This window comes from Hippoglossus hippoglossus, chromosome 3 (assembly GCF_009819705.1).
Source record: "Hippoglossus hippoglossus isolate fHipHip1 chromosome 3, fHipHip1.pri, whole genome shotgun sequence".
In the NCBI taxonomy this organism is placed as follows: Eukaryota; Metazoa; Chordata; class Actinopteri; order Pleuronectiformes; family Pleuronectidae; genus Hippoglossus; species Hippoglossus hippoglossus.
Window position 1 is genome coordinate 7,179,068 of NC_047153.1, and position 18,893 is coordinate 7,197,960.

General features: G+C 42.7%; 3 protein-coding genes across 5 annotated transcripts; 1 reads left to right on the forward strand and 2 right to left on the reverse strand.

The window, feature by feature from the left end:
• Positions 1-605: 605 nt before the first annotated feature.
• Positions 606-8,066, forward strand: slc30a4 (solute carrier family 30 member 4). 2 transcript variants are annotated; one of them, XM_034581211.1, is made up of 8 exons: positions 606-753; positions 1,027-1,535; positions 2,994-3,140; positions 4,139-4,292; positions 4,768-4,990; positions 6,287-6,392; positions 6,484-6,618; positions 6,911-8,066. In XM_034581211.1, exons 2-8 carry the CDS (start codon positions 1,133-1,135, stop codon positions 7,063-7,065), a joined length of 1,323 nt encoding a protein of 440 aa, XP_034437102.1. In that variant the 5' UTR covers positions 606-753; positions 1,027-1,132; the 3' UTR covers positions 7,066-8,066. The 2 variants fall into 2 exon arrangements, with proteins under 2 accessions (XP_034437102.1, XP_034437103.1); XM_034581212.1 differs by lacking the exon at positions 606-753 and adding an exon at positions 774-883.
• A 2,553-nt stretch (positions 8,067-10,619) lies between these two features.
• On the reverse strand, positions 10,620-12,132 carry c3h15orf48 (chromosome 3 C15orf48 homolog). The gene is made up of 5 exons (XM_034581471.1): positions 11,987-12,132; positions 11,822-11,886; positions 11,620-11,708; positions 11,423-11,483; positions 10,620-11,168 (listed from the first exon to the last, which is right to left on the reverse strand). The coding sequence occupies exons 2-5, from the start codon at positions 11,858-11,860 to the stop codon at positions 11,100-11,102; spliced, it is 258 nt and encodes an 85-aa protein (XP_034437362.1). The 5' UTR covers positions 11,861-11,886; positions 11,987-12,132; the 3' UTR covers positions 10,620-11,099.
• A 150-nt stretch (positions 12,133-12,282) lies between these two features.
• Positions 12,283-17,215, reverse strand: spata5l1 (spermatogenesis associated 5-like 1). 2 transcript variants are annotated; one of them, XM_034581335.1, is made up of 11 exons: positions 17,062-17,215; positions 15,811-16,419; positions 15,539-15,724; positions 14,729-15,013; positions 14,471-14,656; positions 13,944-14,102; positions 13,641-13,850; positions 13,320-13,544; positions 13,078-13,212; positions 12,808-12,933; positions 12,283-12,493 (listed from the first exon to the last, which is right to left on the reverse strand). In XM_034581335.1, the coding sequence occupies exons 2-11, from the start codon at positions 16,402-16,404 to the stop codon at positions 12,356-12,358; spliced, it is 2,244 nt and encodes a 747-aa protein (XP_034437226.1). In that variant the 5' UTR covers positions 16,405-16,419; positions 17,062-17,215; the 3' UTR covers positions 12,283-12,355. The 2 variants fall into 2 exon arrangements, with proteins under 2 accessions (XP_034437226.1, XP_034437225.1); XM_034581334.1 differs by having other exon boundaries at positions 15,811-16,430; positions 17,062-17,214.
• Between the last annotated feature and the right edge of the window lie 1,678 nt (positions 17,216-18,893).

An 18,893-nucleotide genomic window follows, 5' to 3' on the forward strand; every position in this document is an offset into this window, starting at 1 on the left:
ATTGTGGATTAGAAGGGTAGTGATACAAAAATGATTTTTATTCAAAAAGTAACAAAGGAAAAATGAAAATAAGGATTTGTAATGATCAAAAACAAGTTAATTGGGGAATACCTGAAATACTGAATGATGTAATTCATTCACTGCAAAATTATAGAAAATACAAACTGAGCCGGGTCACTTTTGACCCATGTTGTGTATCAAAGGGTTCAAATCCCCTCTGACTTTAACCAGCAGCGACAGGAGGACCCATGAAGCTTTACACGTCCAATAAAAGCACGATCACCAACTTTACTCACAAAAACACCGCACGAGCTTCCACCTGGTTGATGTGAGGGATGTTTTCATCAATCTACACTCAAATTGTATGTGCTTAGCCCATATTCACAAATCACAATTTGTCTCATAGGGCTTTAACAAGGTGTGACACCCTCTGACCTTAACCTAAAAAAAAAAAAAACTTATAACAGGGTAACACATGCGCTTTGTGAAAATGACGAATCTGCAACCGACCGACCACATCTGGAATGAAGACCACAAATCACCAGTTGCCCTGATCCCCAGTGAAACTAGAACACCGGGGAACTCGCGTCATGTGACTCGTCCTGCGGCGTCACGTGACTGTGGGCGGACCCGAAGGTGCCTCTGTTATTCCGGGTTTGAGGAGGAGGCGTTTTGCGCTCCGACGTTTTTCACCTGAATTTACCGCAAAGGTTTCGACATAAAACTTCACACAAGCGGAGCGGACACGCGTGGGTGAGTCCGGCGCGTGTTTCTACACGGACACACACACTCGGCGCGTTTTAGTTCGGTCGTAAAGCGACACAGGGCGACAAGCTAACCGATGCTAGCTAGCTTGTTGCTGTTTAGCCGAGGACTGAAGTTTGTGAGTCATGGGGGGGTGTTAGTGATTCAGGGACTTCTTCCCTTTAACTCGTCACATCCACAGTCAACACACAGACACAGCGGTGGATCCAACATGTCAGCTGGTGTAAAGCCCCCTGTGTTTTTCTTGTGTTGCTGCTCCAGGTGTAAGGATGGAGAACAGACCCCATGTCAGTGATCACACCAGAGGACAGTGAGTCACAGACAGATCTGACCTGGTGTCACCCCCCCACCACCCGGGTTGTTAAAGATGTCCGGTGGGAACCTCTTCAGCAAAGTGCGCTCCGCCTTCCGGAGGGAGCGAGGGGACTGGGCCCTCAGCGACACGGCCCCCTTCGACTTCTCCGATGAGCTGGTGGAGGACGATGCGCCCAAATTCAACAAGCTCAAGGTGGTGGTGTCCGGGGAGATGTCCGACTACTCCGCCGGGGCTCCGTCCAACGGGGTGCCGGTGAGCACGATGCTGGTGGCGGCGGACGACGACGACGACTCCCTGCTCGACTCCTCCTCGGGCCTGGGCAGTCCGAGTGTGAACATGGACCCCTGTGACAGCTGCACCAAGAGGAGGGAGATGATCAAGCACAAGAAGGTGATGAAGAGGCTCATGGTCGCTGCTGTGCTGTATTTGCTCTTCATGACGGGGGAGATCATAGGTGAGCAGGATCCCAGTGGAACCACACAGCACATTTGTCCATCACAGTTTCAAACAGGGTCCAAGGTGAAAGGATGCAAGTCATGTGGGTCTACAGAACTGTATCAATTACTATTTCCATAGGGCAGAGTTTATTGATCCCACGCTGAGGATAGTCACCAGTCAGAATGAGGTGCATAAGAGAACGTGTTAAATTGTACAAATAGAAAACAAGAAATAAAATAATACAGAGACTGTGAACGTGATATACAACTTCCACTCCAGATGTAAATATTGGTAGAGAAATGTACTGGAGTTAAGCTTTACAACAAGAAGATTCCACAAGGATCTAAGTTGTATTTTTGTTTTATGTATGTGATATTGAGATACATGTAAACATATAATCAAATCTAATCAAACATATACGTTATTGTCCCATGGGGAGATTTGTCTTGGCCCAAAGTGCTACAGCAGCTGCACAACAGTACATTGTACAACAAACAACAACAACAACAACAACAAACACTACAGAAGGACATATCACGTTAGACCCACAATAATAAGGCAGAATAAAAGTGAGTTGAATATTGCACCTGCCCTAAAAACACTCAAAAGGATATAACAACATAAACAAGATGAAAAGCAAAAACTGGCGATAAAACTTAAACCAAAGTGTAAAACATGCCAGAACAAGTGAAAAGGTCATTGAGATTCATGAGCCAATCAACACGTCTCCTCATTGAGTCGTGTGATAGACGTTGGGATGAATGAGAGTTAAGGCCGTTGGTTTTACACTATAGGCTATATGTCCATATATAGGCTGTTATAAGTGTACAGGCAGCTATGGTATACTATATGAATATGAGTTTAAAAAGGGAATGCGTCATGTGTATATATAAATCGGTAATAGCAGTATACCATATATTGTAGAACTATATAAAGATGTATGTATATATATATATATATAGGTTTAATAAGGTGTGGAAGCATCATGAGGATTCCTCCTCGTGGCATTGATTCTACAACCAGAACTCTCCTGGAGGGATGAAGCACCATTCCCTCGAAAGATGTTCCCTGGTTTGGTGTTTTGACGATGGTGCTGGAGAACATTGTCTAATACATCAGGACAAAAACACCCATGGGACTGTTTTTTTCCACAGGAGACAGAGGACCTTTGTCTTCTGTACGGGTCACTGGTTCCTAATAGAAAAGTGGTGACCGGAACATAGCTCCTGTAGCAAATGTTTTACTGATAGTGTGTGACAGTTCACCACTTGTTAAAGTAGATGTCGTTCTCCTGGAGCCACATTAGATCATAAGCTAATTTATGACATTGTTTACAAAATGTAGTTCTGCTGCGTGTGTGTGCCTGAATGGACCCACACCCTTCTAAACCTGTTTTCTTATTTCCACGTACAAACAGCTGAGACACATTTCAGTGTTTATCATGTAGTTTAATCACTTTCTCTTTTACCTTCAGGTGGTTATGTGTCAAACAGCTTAGCCATTATGACTGATGCGGTCCACATGCTGACGGACGTGGTGGGCATCTTGTTTTCTCTGCTGGCCCTGTGGCTCTCCACCAAACCCCCCACCAAGAGATTCACCTTCGGACTGCATCGCCTCGGTACCTCCATACTTTTACACTTCTTCTTTCACTTCTCCTGTCGGCCCACTCCTCTCAGTCAATATATGACTGCGTCAGTACATTTGGTTTTGTCGCAGATGAATCATGTTGAAAGAAGAAAGCCTGTGTTCAGTCCAGATCAGGTTACTGATAGGGCAAATAGAGATGACAGCTAAATTTAGACCCCCGCGGTCATTTATCATTTCATTACAACTATCTGTTACAGTAGAACTTTGATGTTTGGTACAGATATAAATCTGGATAAGTGCCCATTGTGATTTATAACACTGTTGCTCCAAGTCTGCGATCAATCAGGGAGATACGCACCATTGAATAACATTGTCACAGCAGGTGGGTTCTTAAAAGCGTCCATGAAAGAGGCTTAAGGCATAAAATGGTAGCTGTCAAGCAAGGGCTTGGTATGCAGCCAACCAACCTAATGCTTCATAAGTCTTTTATTGTTACCAGTCATGATAACAAGGACAGAACCTTTGTTTAAGAGTGAAGCTGCTTCTGTCTCTGTATGTAAAACACAGCTTCTGCTGGAGTTTGCCATCAAGATTCTCTATCGGGCGGAAAAGTGCAGAAAAGTGGGAAAACGATCACAAAGCCTGTACAAAACTGTATTTCCATGTAAAGATACTTTTGACAACCACAGACAATATCAGTCATAATCAGAAACAGTATGAAGCATGGACATTAAGAGGCTCTCCATCTTGTGGCAGGCTCAACAATTAAATAAAAATGTTATAGTTATAATCATAAACTGAGCCTATTTTAATCATCAGAAGGAATTCAAACATGAGAGTTGACCTCACAGACCTATTGGGCATAATTCTGATATTGTTAAGTGCATCTATTACAGATTCAATTTTTGTTACTGTTATATTGTTCCTGTCTGAGAACCACTGGTGGAAATCAGGTCCTTCCCAAAACTCTTGCTGCTATTGTTCTAAATGTGTTTTGTTCATACAACTGATTGTGATTTCCCGACCTAGAGGTGGTATCGGCCGTCGTCAGCGTGCTGCTCATCTACATCCTGACGGCCATCCTGCTCTACGAGGCGGTGCAGAGGACGGTGCACCAGGACTTCAACATAGACGGAGACGTCATGCTCATTACCGCAGCTGTTGGAGTAGCTGTCAACCTGGTGTAAGGGAAATGTCCATTTGTAGTGTTTGTAGAGACATTTTGACTTTTGTCTTATTGTTTTAGTTGTAAATGAAACATATAGAAATAAAACCAGGTTGCTGGGATTATTATGTAAGATCATACAACACTGCCTGGTTGGCTTCATGTCTGGAGTTACATTTTTGTCTATATGGAGATGAAAACCCCTAAAATGAGTCATCCAGTTCTTTCCATGTTAACAGGGTTGCAAATAAGGAACTGAAATGCAGCGACATGAGACTGAATCCATTTCTGTGTGTGTAGAGTATCAGCAAACATTTTTACGGCTCAGTACAAAGTACTTTCCAAATTGCTGTTGCTCGAAGTGTAATGTTTGACCACAGTCAGTAGATGAATCAATAATTTGCACTTTATAAAGTCAGTGTTATGAACTGAACAAAATCATGTTACTGCTTCAAATCAAATCTCTCTTCCTTTGTTTTTCTGGTGTCTTCAGAATGGGTTTCTTATTAAACCAAGGGGGTCACCTGCACTCGCACGGCCCCGGTCACGGTCACTCTCACGGCTCTGCAGTTGCCTCAGGGTCACAGTCGGCCGGGTCGGGTCACCAGCAGCGCTCCCACGGCAGCCTGGCTGTCCGGGCTGCCTTCATCCACGCTTTGGGTGACCTCCTCCAGAGTGTCGGGGTGCTCATAGCTGCCTACATCGTCCGCTTCAAGGTACTCAAGCTTTTTATTAAAGTGTTGTAATGTTACTCACTAGAATTGTTGCCAAGAAATGTTCAATCAGGTTTACACAACAACTCTTCATTAAAGTTTTCAGAACAGGTTCATTCTAGTGTATTGTGTGCATCCGTCAAAGTCTTTCCAGAGAGTGGTTTGAGAACTCAGAGCCAAAAAGAAAACAAGCATATCTCATTTCTGTGCATGAGGATTTCGATTGGATGATGGATTTAAAAAAATAAAACGGAATGAGAAATACCGAATTGGGGTGGAAAGATAATTTTTTTTGTGATGACATTTTTTATTTATTGAAAACATATGACAATACACACAGATACATATACACAAAATATACAAATGAAAAAAGAACAAAAGAAGGTAGGAAGGAACCACAAACCCCCCCCCCCCCCCCCCCCCCCACCCACCCACCCACAGCATCACTCAGATCCAGGTCACCAACTCTTACAAAACATAGTTGTAAACGATTTGTAACTTTTATTGAGAGTGAGTACTGAGCCTCTCAAACTGAATTGTTTGCTCTGTGGACTCGAGCAGTTGATAACTTCCTGGAAAGTACCATGTAGTTCGGTACAAGTTAGAGGAACATAGACAAACAAATCTGGCACTGTTGTTTTAGTGACTTCAATTAGTTGTGTTGACTTTATTTTTGACTTCCAGATGAATTTCTGTGAAAGAAATTCCCCCCAGTGAGGGATCGTTTGTAAATACATTAAAGGTTGTGCTCGCTCAGCATTTAGAAATAACTGGAGGCGTATCAGCTGAACTTGCCAAGAAAATGTTCAGGAGACTATTTGGAAATAAACTGTAATTTATAGACTCACTTGCAGCTGTGTTGTGCATGAAGGTCATTTGTGCCTGACATGATATTTTTAGGTAATTTAGAGAGTGGTTGAAAGAAAGTTATGCTGGAGATCGTCCCACTTCACAGAGTGAAGAAATAAGACACGAGTTACAAGTTCATGCAACTGATGACTTAGTTAAACCGCTTGCAGTAATTTACAGATGACACTTTTCTGACCGATTACATTCTCTTGTTTTCAGACAGTGAACAATGAACATTTTCCTGAAAACAAAACCGTGTTGAACTGTTGGCTTTGTTTCCCGTAGTCGTTCATTTTCCTGTGATTTGTAATTGTTGTCCCTTGTTTTAAGCTCTTGAATTGAGATCAACTACCAGGATGAGCAGTCAGAGCTCAACAAAGTTATTGGGAGAAGTTGTATGCGTCAAAAAATATTTAAAAGGCTGATGTGATGTCACCTGTGTCTTCACAGCCGGAGTTGAAGCTGGCTGACCCCATCTGCACCTACATCTTCTCCGTTCTGGTTCTCTTCACCACAATCCGCATCATGCGAGACACCGTAGTCATCGTGCTGGAGGGTAAGTGCTGGTTCTTCTCTTGAGTTGTTTAGCATAAAGAAAGTGGAGCGTGTACTCTAATTGTGTTGTGTTGTTTATCTCTGTGTATCAGGTGTTCCCAGACACCTGGACTCTCAGCGAATCAAAGAGGACCTCCTGAAGCTGGAGGATGTCCATTCAATCGATGAGCTGAACATTTGGGCTCTGACCACTGACAAGACTGCAGCAGTCGTACATCTGCAGCTCAGTGAGTACAACATCAGCACGTACAACAAGAGAGAGGCATTCTGGGAAAGTGTGGGAATGTATTCCTAGATGTTATTTAGTAGATTTGTGAAATCTAGATTTTACATTTGGACAAAACCTGTTGGCTATACAAATGAATGTATTATTCATCATATATTAGTATGGTGACATTTACATACAGGTGGAGTTTATGACCCCTGCAGCCAGCCACCAGGGGGCGATCAAGATGATATGGCTTCACTTTGTCATCCAACTTTGTTTCAGTCATGTTCAACTGCATTTTGTGTTCACAGCACCCTCTAGTGCTGACAACTGGGAGGACGTCCAGGCGAGGGCCCGGCACCTCTTGATTCACACCTACGGCCTCACCAGATGCACAGTGCAGGTGCAGACACACAGGCAGAGGCTGGCACACAGTTGTGCACACTGCCAGCAGTCCAGTGCTTAAACAAAGACTCACAGTGACTTCCACGCTGCATTTTCTGGAGCTGGACAGCAGAGGACACAGTGAGAAAATGCTCTGAGTGGATGTCACAGCTCGGTGCCATAGCAGGAGCCCCAGTATGTAAGTGGAAACAAAATGGTGCCAAAGGACAGATGCACATTTCTAATTAAAGGATCACTACGGCCTCTAAGGGCCGTACACTCTTACGCTTGATAAGCTCTCGGAGGGGAGGTCAAATTCTTCAGCAGAGAAGAATGAAAGATCTCGCTCTTAATTCACCATCAAAGCCTATTCCACAACTGATGTTTTATCATCAGATGCAAATGTAATTTTTTTGTTTATAGGTGTGAGGTACAATATTGTAAAATATGATTTTATAACTTTACTGAGGATGTCTGCAACTGAAAAGCACCTCCTGTCATTTGAGAATAACTGTGGCCACAGTGCAAACTCACCACTGGTACACGTGAGGCCCTTTATTATTGTTTCCCTTTTATAGGACGTTACATTTCCTCTAATGCTCTTAATCATTATTGTTCCTCAGCCAAAGTCTGTCGTAGTGCAGATCTTTTAAACGACAATAATTTTAGGTATTTCTAACGTTGACTTTATTGACTTTACTGACCGACAATTAAAAAAAATAACCTGACACTGATATTTTATTCCAGCACATCTCTTACTTTTCTGAGCAGGTAACTGACAATCAGTGTGACTGACTTTGAATTCAACGCTACAGTGGTTTCACTCTATACTCTGCTTTCTTCTCATATCAATGCATTGACGGGTAACTGATGCCGGCAGGTTGAGGAAATATTCAGTATTTTACAGTTGCAGTGTTTTGCTGGAAGAAGTTTTGAGCTGGAATTTTCCAATAATGGTGTTCAAAGTGTTTTGAGGCTGTGGCAGGTTTTTATTTCAAACCTTTCCCCTCCTCTGATATTATTCATGGAGAGAAGTCCGGATCTGGATCACTGTTTTTGTTTGTAATAAAGTATTTAATCTTTTGTGTTTTTCTCAGTGTCTCATTTCTTTGGACAAATTGAATTTAGGAAACTGTGTGGTCGTCTCAGTCCAATTCCAATTCTCTTAATCGATTTTTATTTTATTTTATTGAATTAGTCACTGTCGCAGTTGTTTGGACCATCTCCATCCATATTTATGTTATCGATTGAGAGCACTTAGATTTACCATTAGAATTAAATCCTTTCTGAGCATCGCACAAGTAGGTTTGAGTCCTGCAGCGTCTGCACGTTCGATCCTCATTCTGCTGAATGTCTTCCCTGCTCGCTCTCCCCCTTTCACACTTAACTGTCCTAATAAAGGCTTGATGCCAAAAATACATCAAAACATATCAATCAATTGTTTCTTGGTAAAAAACAGAACTCTTTAAATGCAAACAAAAGCGTGAACAGAATAAATGTGGCTGACTGCATAATGTGGTGTAATGTCACTTTCCAACTCTAGGTGGTGCACTTCAGTCATAGCTGAAATATTGTCCTTACAGGATCTTTTTGAGATAACATGCAAATGTTTGTGTATAATTTACATCACACTTTTGTATTCACCTACAAACAGAAGCACAAAACACATCTGTCTTTGAGAACTAGTTTTTATTGTCGGGTGCTCAGGTTATGATGAGCAAAGAAATGCACAATACAGTATATAGAATGATTTGGAAAAGCGTATAAATATGTGGCTGAAACTATGTGAATTAGTCCTTTAATGTGTCAAGTTTTTGAATAATTATCTGTGTTAAAAAAGGCAAATATTAAAGATAAAGTATAATAATGTAATGGAGCATGACGCAAAGTCAAGGTGCTGTACAGGAACATTTAAAACAACACAGACAATTGAAACATACAAAGAATATTTGTTTAGCTAAATCAAAGATTCAAAATAGCAGAATAAGAGATTAAAAGGGGTGAAAGAAATAAAAGGATCAATCTATAAAAAATCTAAATAAATAAAACGAGTTTATTACAACTAAAATAGATACAAAATATGCTTTATAATAAAAATACAATGACGGTGTGATCATAGGCCTTGTAAAATAGATTCATAAATGTTTAATCTGGATTTAAAAACACAAAGGTTATATTCACTAAGCAGATTTATCGCAGGGTTTATCAGTGACAACATGAACAAACTGGGAGTGTCTCTGTTTCCAGGCAACAGGTTGATTCCACATGAAGCAGAGGGAGGGAACTTGTGTTTACAGCAGAGCCAGAGACAGAAGTTTACAGCATCCACTCACCTGCCGGCCCTCGATGAAGAGAACCATAAACTCATTTACTGAATCCTCTCCTCCTGTCTCACCTGACTGTACCAAAGAAACAATATATATATATATATATATATATACGAGTATGTGTTTTTATATTGTGAACTATGAGTCACACAAGTCACGAGTTCTCTTGAAGCTCTGAATAGCAGCAGCACTCCCATCACTTAGGGGAAATCCACCTCTTCTGTCATGAGAGCAGCCACTACCTGCTTTTATTCACTGGTCACATGGTCTGTGGTATCATCATGACTGGGACCAGTCACGTACTCAAATTCCACCACACACGTACACACGCACGTACACACACACACACACAGCGTCCTTCCTCTACCATTGTCTCCCTAAATAACCTTCCAAACACAGAGCTTCATAGGTGAGATTAAGTTGTGACTGCAGCACAGAGTGTTTGCATCTCGTTAACACTCTCTCCACAGAATTCCAGATCATATATACAAACACACTGTCATTCTGCAAAGAGGAAGGAAATGTTTAAAAAAATGAAACCCACTTGTTAAACGTATAACCGAAAAATGGGTGTGAGTAACACCAGAGAGGAAAATGTTTCCTGATAAGAGCGAGATCAGGAAACAATGCCCGGGCCTCTCCCTCCCTCTCGTTCTTCACACTTCTTGTTAAATGTTTAATAATTAATCCGAAATCCATTCAGATCCAGGGTGCAGCCGGAGGACCCACAGGCCGTGTGTGTCTGTGTGTGTGTTTCACTGTGGGAGTGTTTTCTGATGTTGGTTTTTCCCTCCGAGATACAAAATGAACATTAAGAGGATTGTCTCTTGTTATGAAACTCAATGGGAGCTCTGAAGGCTCACACAACCAGAAACTGAGCAGATGAGTGCAGCTTCACATTAGCTCGGCTGTAATTACTTTACATCTGCCCTGTCTGGCTTCGCCTCATCAGTTTCTCAATGACAATTAAAATCATGTTTATATTAAAAGAGAGAACGGAGCACGATGGAGTCAAATTCAACTTTTCATTATTCCTACTGCATTCAGACCAGACTCAGAACATCAGAAGACAGGACTGTGAATTTACTCATTTGATGTAGTTGTACATTACTTGAGTATTTGTATTCTATGCAACTTTATTCTTCTACTTCACTTCACTTCATCTCAGAGTCAAATATTGTACTTTTTTTATTCAAATGCATTTATTAAAATTGTATTTATACCGCTCGTCCTTTGAGGGTCAGCTGGGCAGGTCACCAGCGTATCAACCATTCAGACTCACATCAACACATGAAAAGACACTCAGAAGTTGTGTGTTGACAATAATTTAATGACACTGTACAGAACATTATTTACTCACTTTACCTCGTTGCATCGTCACATTAACACACCATCATACATTTCACATCTACTCTAACATCTGTGGCTTCTGTGTGATTCATCAACCGGACGACCAATGAAACGCAGCTTCTTCAATATTAATCGTCTAGTTGTGAAAAAAACACAGAAGCCCACAGTGAGATGGTGTCTTTATTCCACTTTGACTTAATGACACTATGAGGATCTGTTCCCATCGTTTCCTGCTGCTGTGGATGGGTGTGGATGGGCGTCCTTGGGCTTAGCAGGGGTGAACCCCCACCAGTGGAGCAGAAGCGTTTCCGCACACTGAGTGACAAAGCATCCTAGTTTGTGCAGAAAGGATTCTGTTCGACTGATGGGAGGGGGCATGTCGGCTTGTCGGCAGCTCGGCGGACTGGTGGATCTTCCTGGCAGACGTCTGCCTTTTCTTTTACTTGGTGAGTTTCTTCACCAGCTCCAGCTCCTCCACCGGCCTCCACTTCTGATTGATGGTGATGAACTGCAATTTAAAGATTAGGCTTCATGTGACGCATGTTTGTGAGTGTGACACCAAACTAAAGAGACAGATAACATGAACAACACGGTGGTGAGAGCCAGGATGTGTGGGTACGTAAGGCTGCTACTAATTTGATAAGATTTCCTCCTCCGTGACTCAGCACATTGCAGCTGCACCCTGAATGACTCGTTCGACATGTTCGTGAGGCTCATTAACAACCATCCAAACAAAACACATCATTTAACTTTAGAGTTTACCTTCTGGGGTTTTGATGGGTCCACTCTCTCCCATGGCTCTGGGTTATTGGTCTTATTCAAACTAAAAACAGTGAATGAAAAGATTCAATTGTGATTATTAAGCTTTTCTTAGATGCCAAAAAAAAGAGGAGAAGCACTTTGTAAAATGAATGCAGTGGAACACGATTTGATCAAAATGAGGAGGAAGTAAAACTCACATGACATCATTCTTAGTGAAGAGAAAGTAGAGCGCAGCCGAGGTGGCTCCTGCTGCAGCAAACGCCATGAACCCAATCAGAGGGATCAGCTGGAAAAACCCATTCAAAAAATTAGTTTTTAAATGTAAAAATAAAATTCACATCAGATATAAAACCAATATCCACAATACAAAATCATCAAACATTCAAACTAGACTCTCACCTCCTTTTTCTTTCTCAACATTTGGAAGAATCCACTCATTTTGAAATCTTTTTTTCTTCAAACACCTAAAGAGAAATGTATAATATTAGACTTAATAACTAAATGAGAGTCAGTGAAGTAAAGTCAACAGGTCATAGAGAAGCAGCTGTACGTGGCAGCACTCACCTGTTGTTGCAGAGAAGTGTGTGATGCCTCTCAGCGCAGCATCCTGTGAGCCGGCCTGATGTAGTCAGGATGAGGGGCAGTACGAGGTGAAAGGCACGTAGACAGACGCAGCTTCCTGCACTGAGATGCAGCTGCACAGTCCAATATTTCACCACATCCACTTAGCTGATGATCAATACACTTTCTGGGCGTGCAGCGCTCCCTTGTGGCCACGGTTAAGAAGTGAAAGTCAGTGGTTGAACTTTGGGATCTTAAAATACTAATTTTAGATACAAAACACAAGACACCAGCGATAAAGTTTCACAATTTTTATTTCAAACAATGTTTTAACAAGTCATCACTACAGAGGACGTGGTGATGTGCGGTTTGTCATCTGAGGTGTGTTTGATATGTGTGTATCTGCTGTGCAGTGAGAGAGGGGCTCATCTTTCCGAGGGCCTTCAGGAAGTGAGTGTGCTTGATGACAGAAGCCGCCATGTTCTCTTCTTGAAGCGCCAGCAGAGCGGCCTGGAAAACAAAAAAATATTTTTTCTTTTAGGATATATTTTGACTTTGGTTTTATTATCGTGTTTCATGCTCTGAGATACATTCGTCATTGTTCAGGTCAGCTTGCCAAGACAAATTCACATCAATCAATTTGATTTGTCAATATGGCAACAAAGAATGAAATCTTGAATTGTGAATCAGAGTGCAGCAAAATTCACATCATGAAATTAAACGCAAAAGTCACGATTCCCACTTTAAATTGTGACTCAAATCGTGATTCTATGATTTTTTTCCCCACAACATTCAGCCCCATCTTTGGTCGAGCTTCACATTACCTCTTTACACAGGTTTTCCAGGTCAGCTCCAGAGTAAAGCTCGCTCTTTGACGCTAGTTCCTCCAGACACACATCAGCAGCGACAGGCATTGACTGCATACACACCTTCAGGACAGCGAGTCGAGCCTAGAAACACAGAAATTACGCATATACAAGGTCAGCCAGTTATTTTTCTGCTTTTTAAATACACATTCATGGGAAAAGTCATTTAACTATCATTTAATTCAATACTGTTGAACAGCTTTCACAACATTTTGGATTTCTATTCACCTGCTGGTCGGGTGGTGGGACGTAGATGATGTGGTCCAGTCTGCCAGGCCTGAGGAGGGCGCTGTCTAAGCAGTCGGGTCTGTTTGTGGCGGCTACAACCAGCACTTCTCTGTTGCATACTTCCTGGCAGTCCAACTGTCAGAGAGCATATAACATAACGTGTTCACTCAACAGCTAAACTGATCTGATGTTTTCAAAGTGATGGAAGATGATGTCTTGAGCACATCTGCATCTCATCTGACCTGGTCCTGAGGGCGAGTCTCCTCCACTCCCTCTGCCTGGAGGATCTTCTCAGTCCCTCTCCTCTCCAGCGACTTCAGGCCGACGCCGTCCATCTCATTCAGCAGCACAGACAGGAGGCGTGTGTGCACACCGCTGGATTGGTTGTTCGACCGAGAGCCAATCAGAGAGTCAATCTCATCGAGGAACAGGATACAGGGGGCGCAGGCTCGGGCTTGTCGAAACAGCTGGAAGAGAACAGACAGGAAGAAGTGTTTATGGATGAAACAGACAGGAAGTCATTCACAGATCTTTTTTTTTTACGGGCTGTGAAAAGACGGTACCTGTGCTAAAGCCTTTTCTGAGTCTCCGACATAGGGAGAGTAGAGGTCAGCGCCACTGACAGACAGGAAGGCACAGTGGGAGGAGCTCGCTGCAGCTCTGACAAGGGTCGTCTTTGCACATCCTGGAGGTCCGTAGAGCAGCACGCCACGGGGCCGACTGAGACCCAGACGCACAAACGCCTCCGGGTACTTCATCGGCCATTCAATACTCTTGGATGTTCGGACACAAAAGAGAATAAAGTATCAGAAAAACCAACTCAGATGAGAACTCTTTGTATAATTCAAACACTGCCATTCATTTACCTGTCTTAGTTTGAGCTTGACCTCGTCCAGGCCTCCTATCTGCTCCAAGGACACCGGAGTGAGCTCCGTCCTGCCCAGGCTGCCGCGCAGGCAGGAGGGACGCACCAACCTCAGGGCCTCCTGGAAGTGGTTCATACGCACCAGCTGCTCCCCTGAACCCTGCAGACAATAATGTAAAAGAAAAAAACATGCATGAGTCTACGTCTTCGTCACTTCGATTTTAGTTCAATCTATTTTACTTGATCTCACCAGTATAATCCACTCATGATCAATACTGCGTTTGAGATCCATGGATCTATGGTTTATATATTTAAAACAAATGATCTTGAACAATTCAAGATTTAATGTTTGCAAATGGTATATTTTACACATAAGGCAAACACACTTCTAAAACAGTTGATTTGTTTTTTTAAATAAGCGTACAAATATGAATCTGGACATACAGGCCCCTGTCAGAGGTTCCTAGGTCTGAAGGAGGCTGAAAAACGTTAAGTGATATATTACGATATGGTGCTTGGTGTATTTACCTTAGAGGTTTCTCGTAGAGCGTGCATGGCAGCCTCCCTGCACAAAGCACTGAGGTCCGCTCCTACGAAGCCTGAAGTTCTCGATGCGAGCTCGGCCATGTCGACGCTGGGACACAGAGGCATCCTCGCACACAGAACACACAGGATGGCTTTTCTCTGCTGCAAAGTGGGAGCTCCGATGATAACCTGAAAAAAAAGATGGAGAAGTTCAGAGATTTATATTTATCATTATGTAAAGATGAACGGATTTAGTCGTACTTCTCTGTCGAATCTTCCCGGTCGCCGCAGTGCCGGGTCCAAGCTGTCCGGCCGGTTGGTGGCTCCAACGATGAGGAAGCGATCAGACTGATTGATCCCGTCCATCAGAGTGAGGAGCTGAGCCACCAGGCGGTTCTCCGGTGCCGACGAGCCGGTTCTCCTCGGACACAGAGAGTCCAGCTCGTCTAAGAACAGCACACACGGGCCCTCTTCGGCTGCAGCTCGAGCTCGCTCAAACACAGCCCGCAGCCTCTCCTCGCTCTCACCCGGCCGGGATCCCACCACCTGAAACAAAACATCATAACAACTTTAATTTGGCACAAAATGAAGCTCATTGTACTAAACTACAAATAAACAAATTTATAAATAAATTTTAATTGCTTGTTCAATTACTTCAAAAATAATAAGAACTCTAGAATGACACTCTGAGCAAATACCTCTCCCAGAGCCCAACAGTCCCACACGCACATTTATATTCACTAGACCTGGAAATGTATTTTAATCATAAACATCTGAATCTATTACCTCAAATCTACACCATCCACAGGTCTCTGGCATGACTCACTAGTTGTGTAACCACACAGAGATGTGAATGAAAGCTACATTTACGCTTTTGGCTTGAGAATTTAAGTTTAAGTGTTATATTTATATTATGTTTCTGACAGGCAAAAATAATCAACCTGGACAGTTACGATTTGCTGCTATGCCAGTGTCTGAAAATTAAAATGTTTAACATATGAAAATACTTAACAGAGTAATGTAATAAAAATCACACCTACAATATGAGGATGTCATATGTATTTTTTTTACCTCTGGCCCTCTGACCAACACCAGGCTGGCTCCCACCTCCCCCACCACTTTGTGGACCAGCAGGGTCTTGCCCACCCCTGAGGGCCCCACCAGGAGGACACCTCTGGGACACGACACACCCAGTGAGTTCAGGGTACCTGGGTAAAGCAGAGGCAGCTGCAGCATCTCTCTCAGGGAAGCACTCACCTAAAATACAGTAAAAAACAAAACAAATGTAGGTGTCCCATAGTTCACTCTGCAGATGAACACCAATCATGTGATTACATGCTGACCTCCTCCAGACCCCCCAGTGACACGGTGTTCTGGTCCTGCTGCTGACTCCTGTAATGGCGGACTGTCTGGATGCCAATTATCTCCACACCGGTTTTCGAGGTGATTAATCCATAACTGGCAGAGTCCGGGTGAAGGCTTTCAATCACAACATATCTGATCTCTGTGTCAACGTCCTCCAGGTTTATCACGTGCTTCTCATGGACACACACACCTCTCAGCATGTCTTTCACGAGCTCATGAATAACTTTGTGAGGTGTGTGTTTCTTAAAGTCAAAAGTCTGGACTACCACGGTTATCTTCACACCTTTCAGTTTGGGGCAGGGTACAGGCGTGAGTTGGTCGGGGTCCAGGTGCAGGAGTGTGGGAGGACGAGAGATCAGACCGGGAGACGAACACTTCAGGTCCATCTGCAGAAAACCCTCTGCCAGGTCGGAGCGGGGCCAGGCGGTGCACAGGCAGCTTCCCCCCGGGACAGACACCAGCAGGGGGGAGCCCAGACTCAGACCCAGGGCCGACATCAAGCCGGGACCCAGCCTGCATCTCTGAGAGCCCCGGTCGGACGGATCCACCGACAGCAGCCGCAGGGACGTCATCGACTCATCGGCAGCCTCTGACCACACTGACAGGAAAACACAAAACAGGATGGATGAGGTCCAAGAATATTTTAACCATCTGTTGACATACAGTTCATTTGGGTTGATTGCACTTTGTCTGGCACATTTTACAATCTGGTTTATAGGTTTTATTGCCAGTTTTTGTTCTTCATCTTTTATGCGTTATATCTTTTTAGTGCATTATCTTTTTAAGTGTTTTTAGAGAAGGTACAATACTCAACTCACTCTTATTCTGCATTATTATCGTGGGTTTGACATGATGTGTCCTTGTGTACTGTTTTTTGTTGTTTTCGGTTTATTTAGATTTAAAGTTTGGATTGTATTCTAACTTGTGTTTGTGTCTTTTCCATTAAAAGTCAGAAAACTTTCCTTTCAAATGGCAGCACACAGAAGTAAACAAGTTACTGAGTGAAGCTGTTTATCATCAGCTCGTCTCTAAATGAAGTATCGATACAACACGATCAGTATCTTCACTGATCATCAGAGTTTATCAACAAGTTTTAGGCTCAAAAGTGCGAATAAATACACAGATGGAGCTGCGGTGTTAGCTAGGCTACATGCTACTAGCTATTAGCAACAAGGATAAAACCAGCGATAAAATGATTTAAACTAAATGAGAGTCACACAGTTACTCACCAGGTGAAACAGGTGATATGGGACCAAAGAGCGGTGAAGGTTCGAGGAGCTGAAAGCAGCGGATCAGCTGACAGGAGCGTTTAGAGGAGGACTGAGTCTAAGAGGAACCTGGCTGCAGACAACATGGGACCAGCGCCGCTCTCCGTACGCGCATGCGCAGTAGATGTCTCCGGATGGAAATGATGTCATCCCAGCAGCGGAAGTTGTTCTTCTGTCGTTTTCACCCGCGTCAGCTAACAACACAAACGTTTATCAAACTTTACTCATCAGAAATGTGTTGTTTAAAGTCAAGAAAAACTATAGCGTCATACATTTATTTTTTTAATGAGCCAATATAAGGTCAACAAGTCTTATTTTTATTTAAATTTAGACACAAACAATATCTTTTAAACAACATAAACAATGTGAATATAGGCTGTAGACGTTTGTCTCCAAACAAACAGCTGATCTCAGACTCCTGTGAACATGAGGTGAGTCCAGCACAGTCTCTGATCCTCACTTCTTCTATATGTTTGTTTCGGTAAAGATGGTTTCACCAACTAGTGGAAGGAAAAGCTGAACTGAGCTCAAAACCTAAGAAATAGAATGATTAGAACTTTTTGTTTGTTTGTTGTTTATCCCTGAAAGTGTTATTTTCTTGTTTTTTTGTTGATCTCTGGACTCTTTATTGTTGTTGAATATCATTCAGGTGTTAATTAAAGGTGAATCCAATTTCAAGATCTCGTCAGACACAGTCAGACCAAGTAGAAGTCGACCCCCCCCAATGACTGAGCTATAACAGAGGTTGGGAGGGTTCTGGGCTCTGATTGGACAACTTTTATTTACACCGAGCAGCAGAGACTGATAAACATGTTAATCCAGCCTTTAATTCGCAGGTAGGTCTTTTTAAGCAGTGCTCAAGTCATGTGGTTTGCTATTTATATATAAACAGTGGAGCAGTTATATCGAAAGTGCAGAAGGTTGTTTGTGTGTGTGTGTGTGCGTGTGTGTGTGTGCGTGTGTGTGTGTGTGTGTGTACAGTAGGTAGTCCCTGCCACAGGTAGCTGCTGGCAGACGAGGGGATTGTGGATAGGAGGTGACTGCTGAGAGTTGTAATCTGTTCTGTCTGGTAACCTGAGATTATTAACACAAATAGTGTTTCTGTGTATGGAGGGATTAGAGGTGGAGGATGAAGTGTTGACTGGGGGGATGCAGTGAGAATGAATGAATGAATGGTGGGGGAAAAACAGACACTACATTTTCAGAAACAACTGTGTTGTGTCAGAAATCAAACCACCAAGCAGAGTAGTGTTTCCACCGTCATATTTTTTTCTACCTCTTCAAAGGAGGTTATGTTTTCACCCCTATCCTTTTGTTTGTTTGTATGTTTGGAAGCAAAATTATGCACAACCAACAGGACAGATTACCCAGAAACTTTGTGGAAGGATGAATTATGGGTCGGGGTGGAACATATTTTCCAAATTGTCAAAAGCACTAAACTCAAAGAAAGATTTAATTAAATTTAAGTGCGATTATAGGGTGTTTTTCAACATCTTTGTGGATTTCTCAGAGAATAATTCAGGATCTCTGATATTTATGAATGTGTGTAATTTGGTGCAGAAGAATCAGTATCTAGTAAATTTAAATGTGGTTTCATAAGGGGACTGTTGGGCCTTGGCGGACGTGTGCACTTCCTGAGCGTCTTTCTAGTTTGGTAATGAAAACATGCTTTTATTTTGCTCAAACCACATTTCCTCTCTTCATTTGTCTCATGTCAGAAGCTGCCTGTGTCTGCGTCCTGATCCTTTTAGTCCCGTAACCTTTTCTCTGACTTATCTGTTTCCTCGCCTGCC

Coding starts and splice junctions, on each gene's coding strand:
- slc30a4 (XM_034581211.1), top strand. CDS start 1,133: ATGTCCGGTGGGAACCTCTTCAGCAAAGTGCGCTCCGCCTTCCGGAGG. Junction 4,293..4,767: donor GGAGTAGCTGTCAACCTGGT/GTAAGGGAAATG, acceptor TGGTGTCTTCAG/AATGGGTTTCTTATTAAACC. Junction 6,393..6,483: donor CGTAGTCATCGTGCTGGAGG/GTAAGTGCTGGT, acceptor TCTGTGTATCAG/GTGTTCCCAGACACCTGGAC.
- c3h15orf48 (XM_034581471.1), bottom strand. CDS start 11,860: ATGAGTGGATTCTTCCAAATGTTGAGAAAGAAAAAGGAG. Junction 11,484..11,619: donor TTCACTAAGAATGATGTCAT/GTGAGTTTTACT, acceptor CACTGTTTTTAG/TTTGAATAAGACCAATAACC. Junction 11,169..11,422: donor ACCCATCAAAACCCCAGAAG/GTAAACTCTAAA, acceptor TTTAAATTGCAG/TTCATCACCATCAATCAGAA.
- spata5l1 (XM_034581335.1), bottom strand. CDS start 16,404: ATGACGTCCCTGCGGCTGCTGTCGGTGGATCCGTCCGACCGGGGCTCT. Junction 13,213..13,319: donor AGACTCGCCCTCAGGACCAG/GTCAGATGAGAT, acceptor GCTCTCTGACAG/TTGGACTGCCAGGAAGTATG. Junction 12,494..12,807: donor TGGAAAACCTGTGTAAAGAG/GTAATGTGAAGC, acceptor TTTGTTTTCCAG/GCCGCTCTGCTGGCGCTTCA.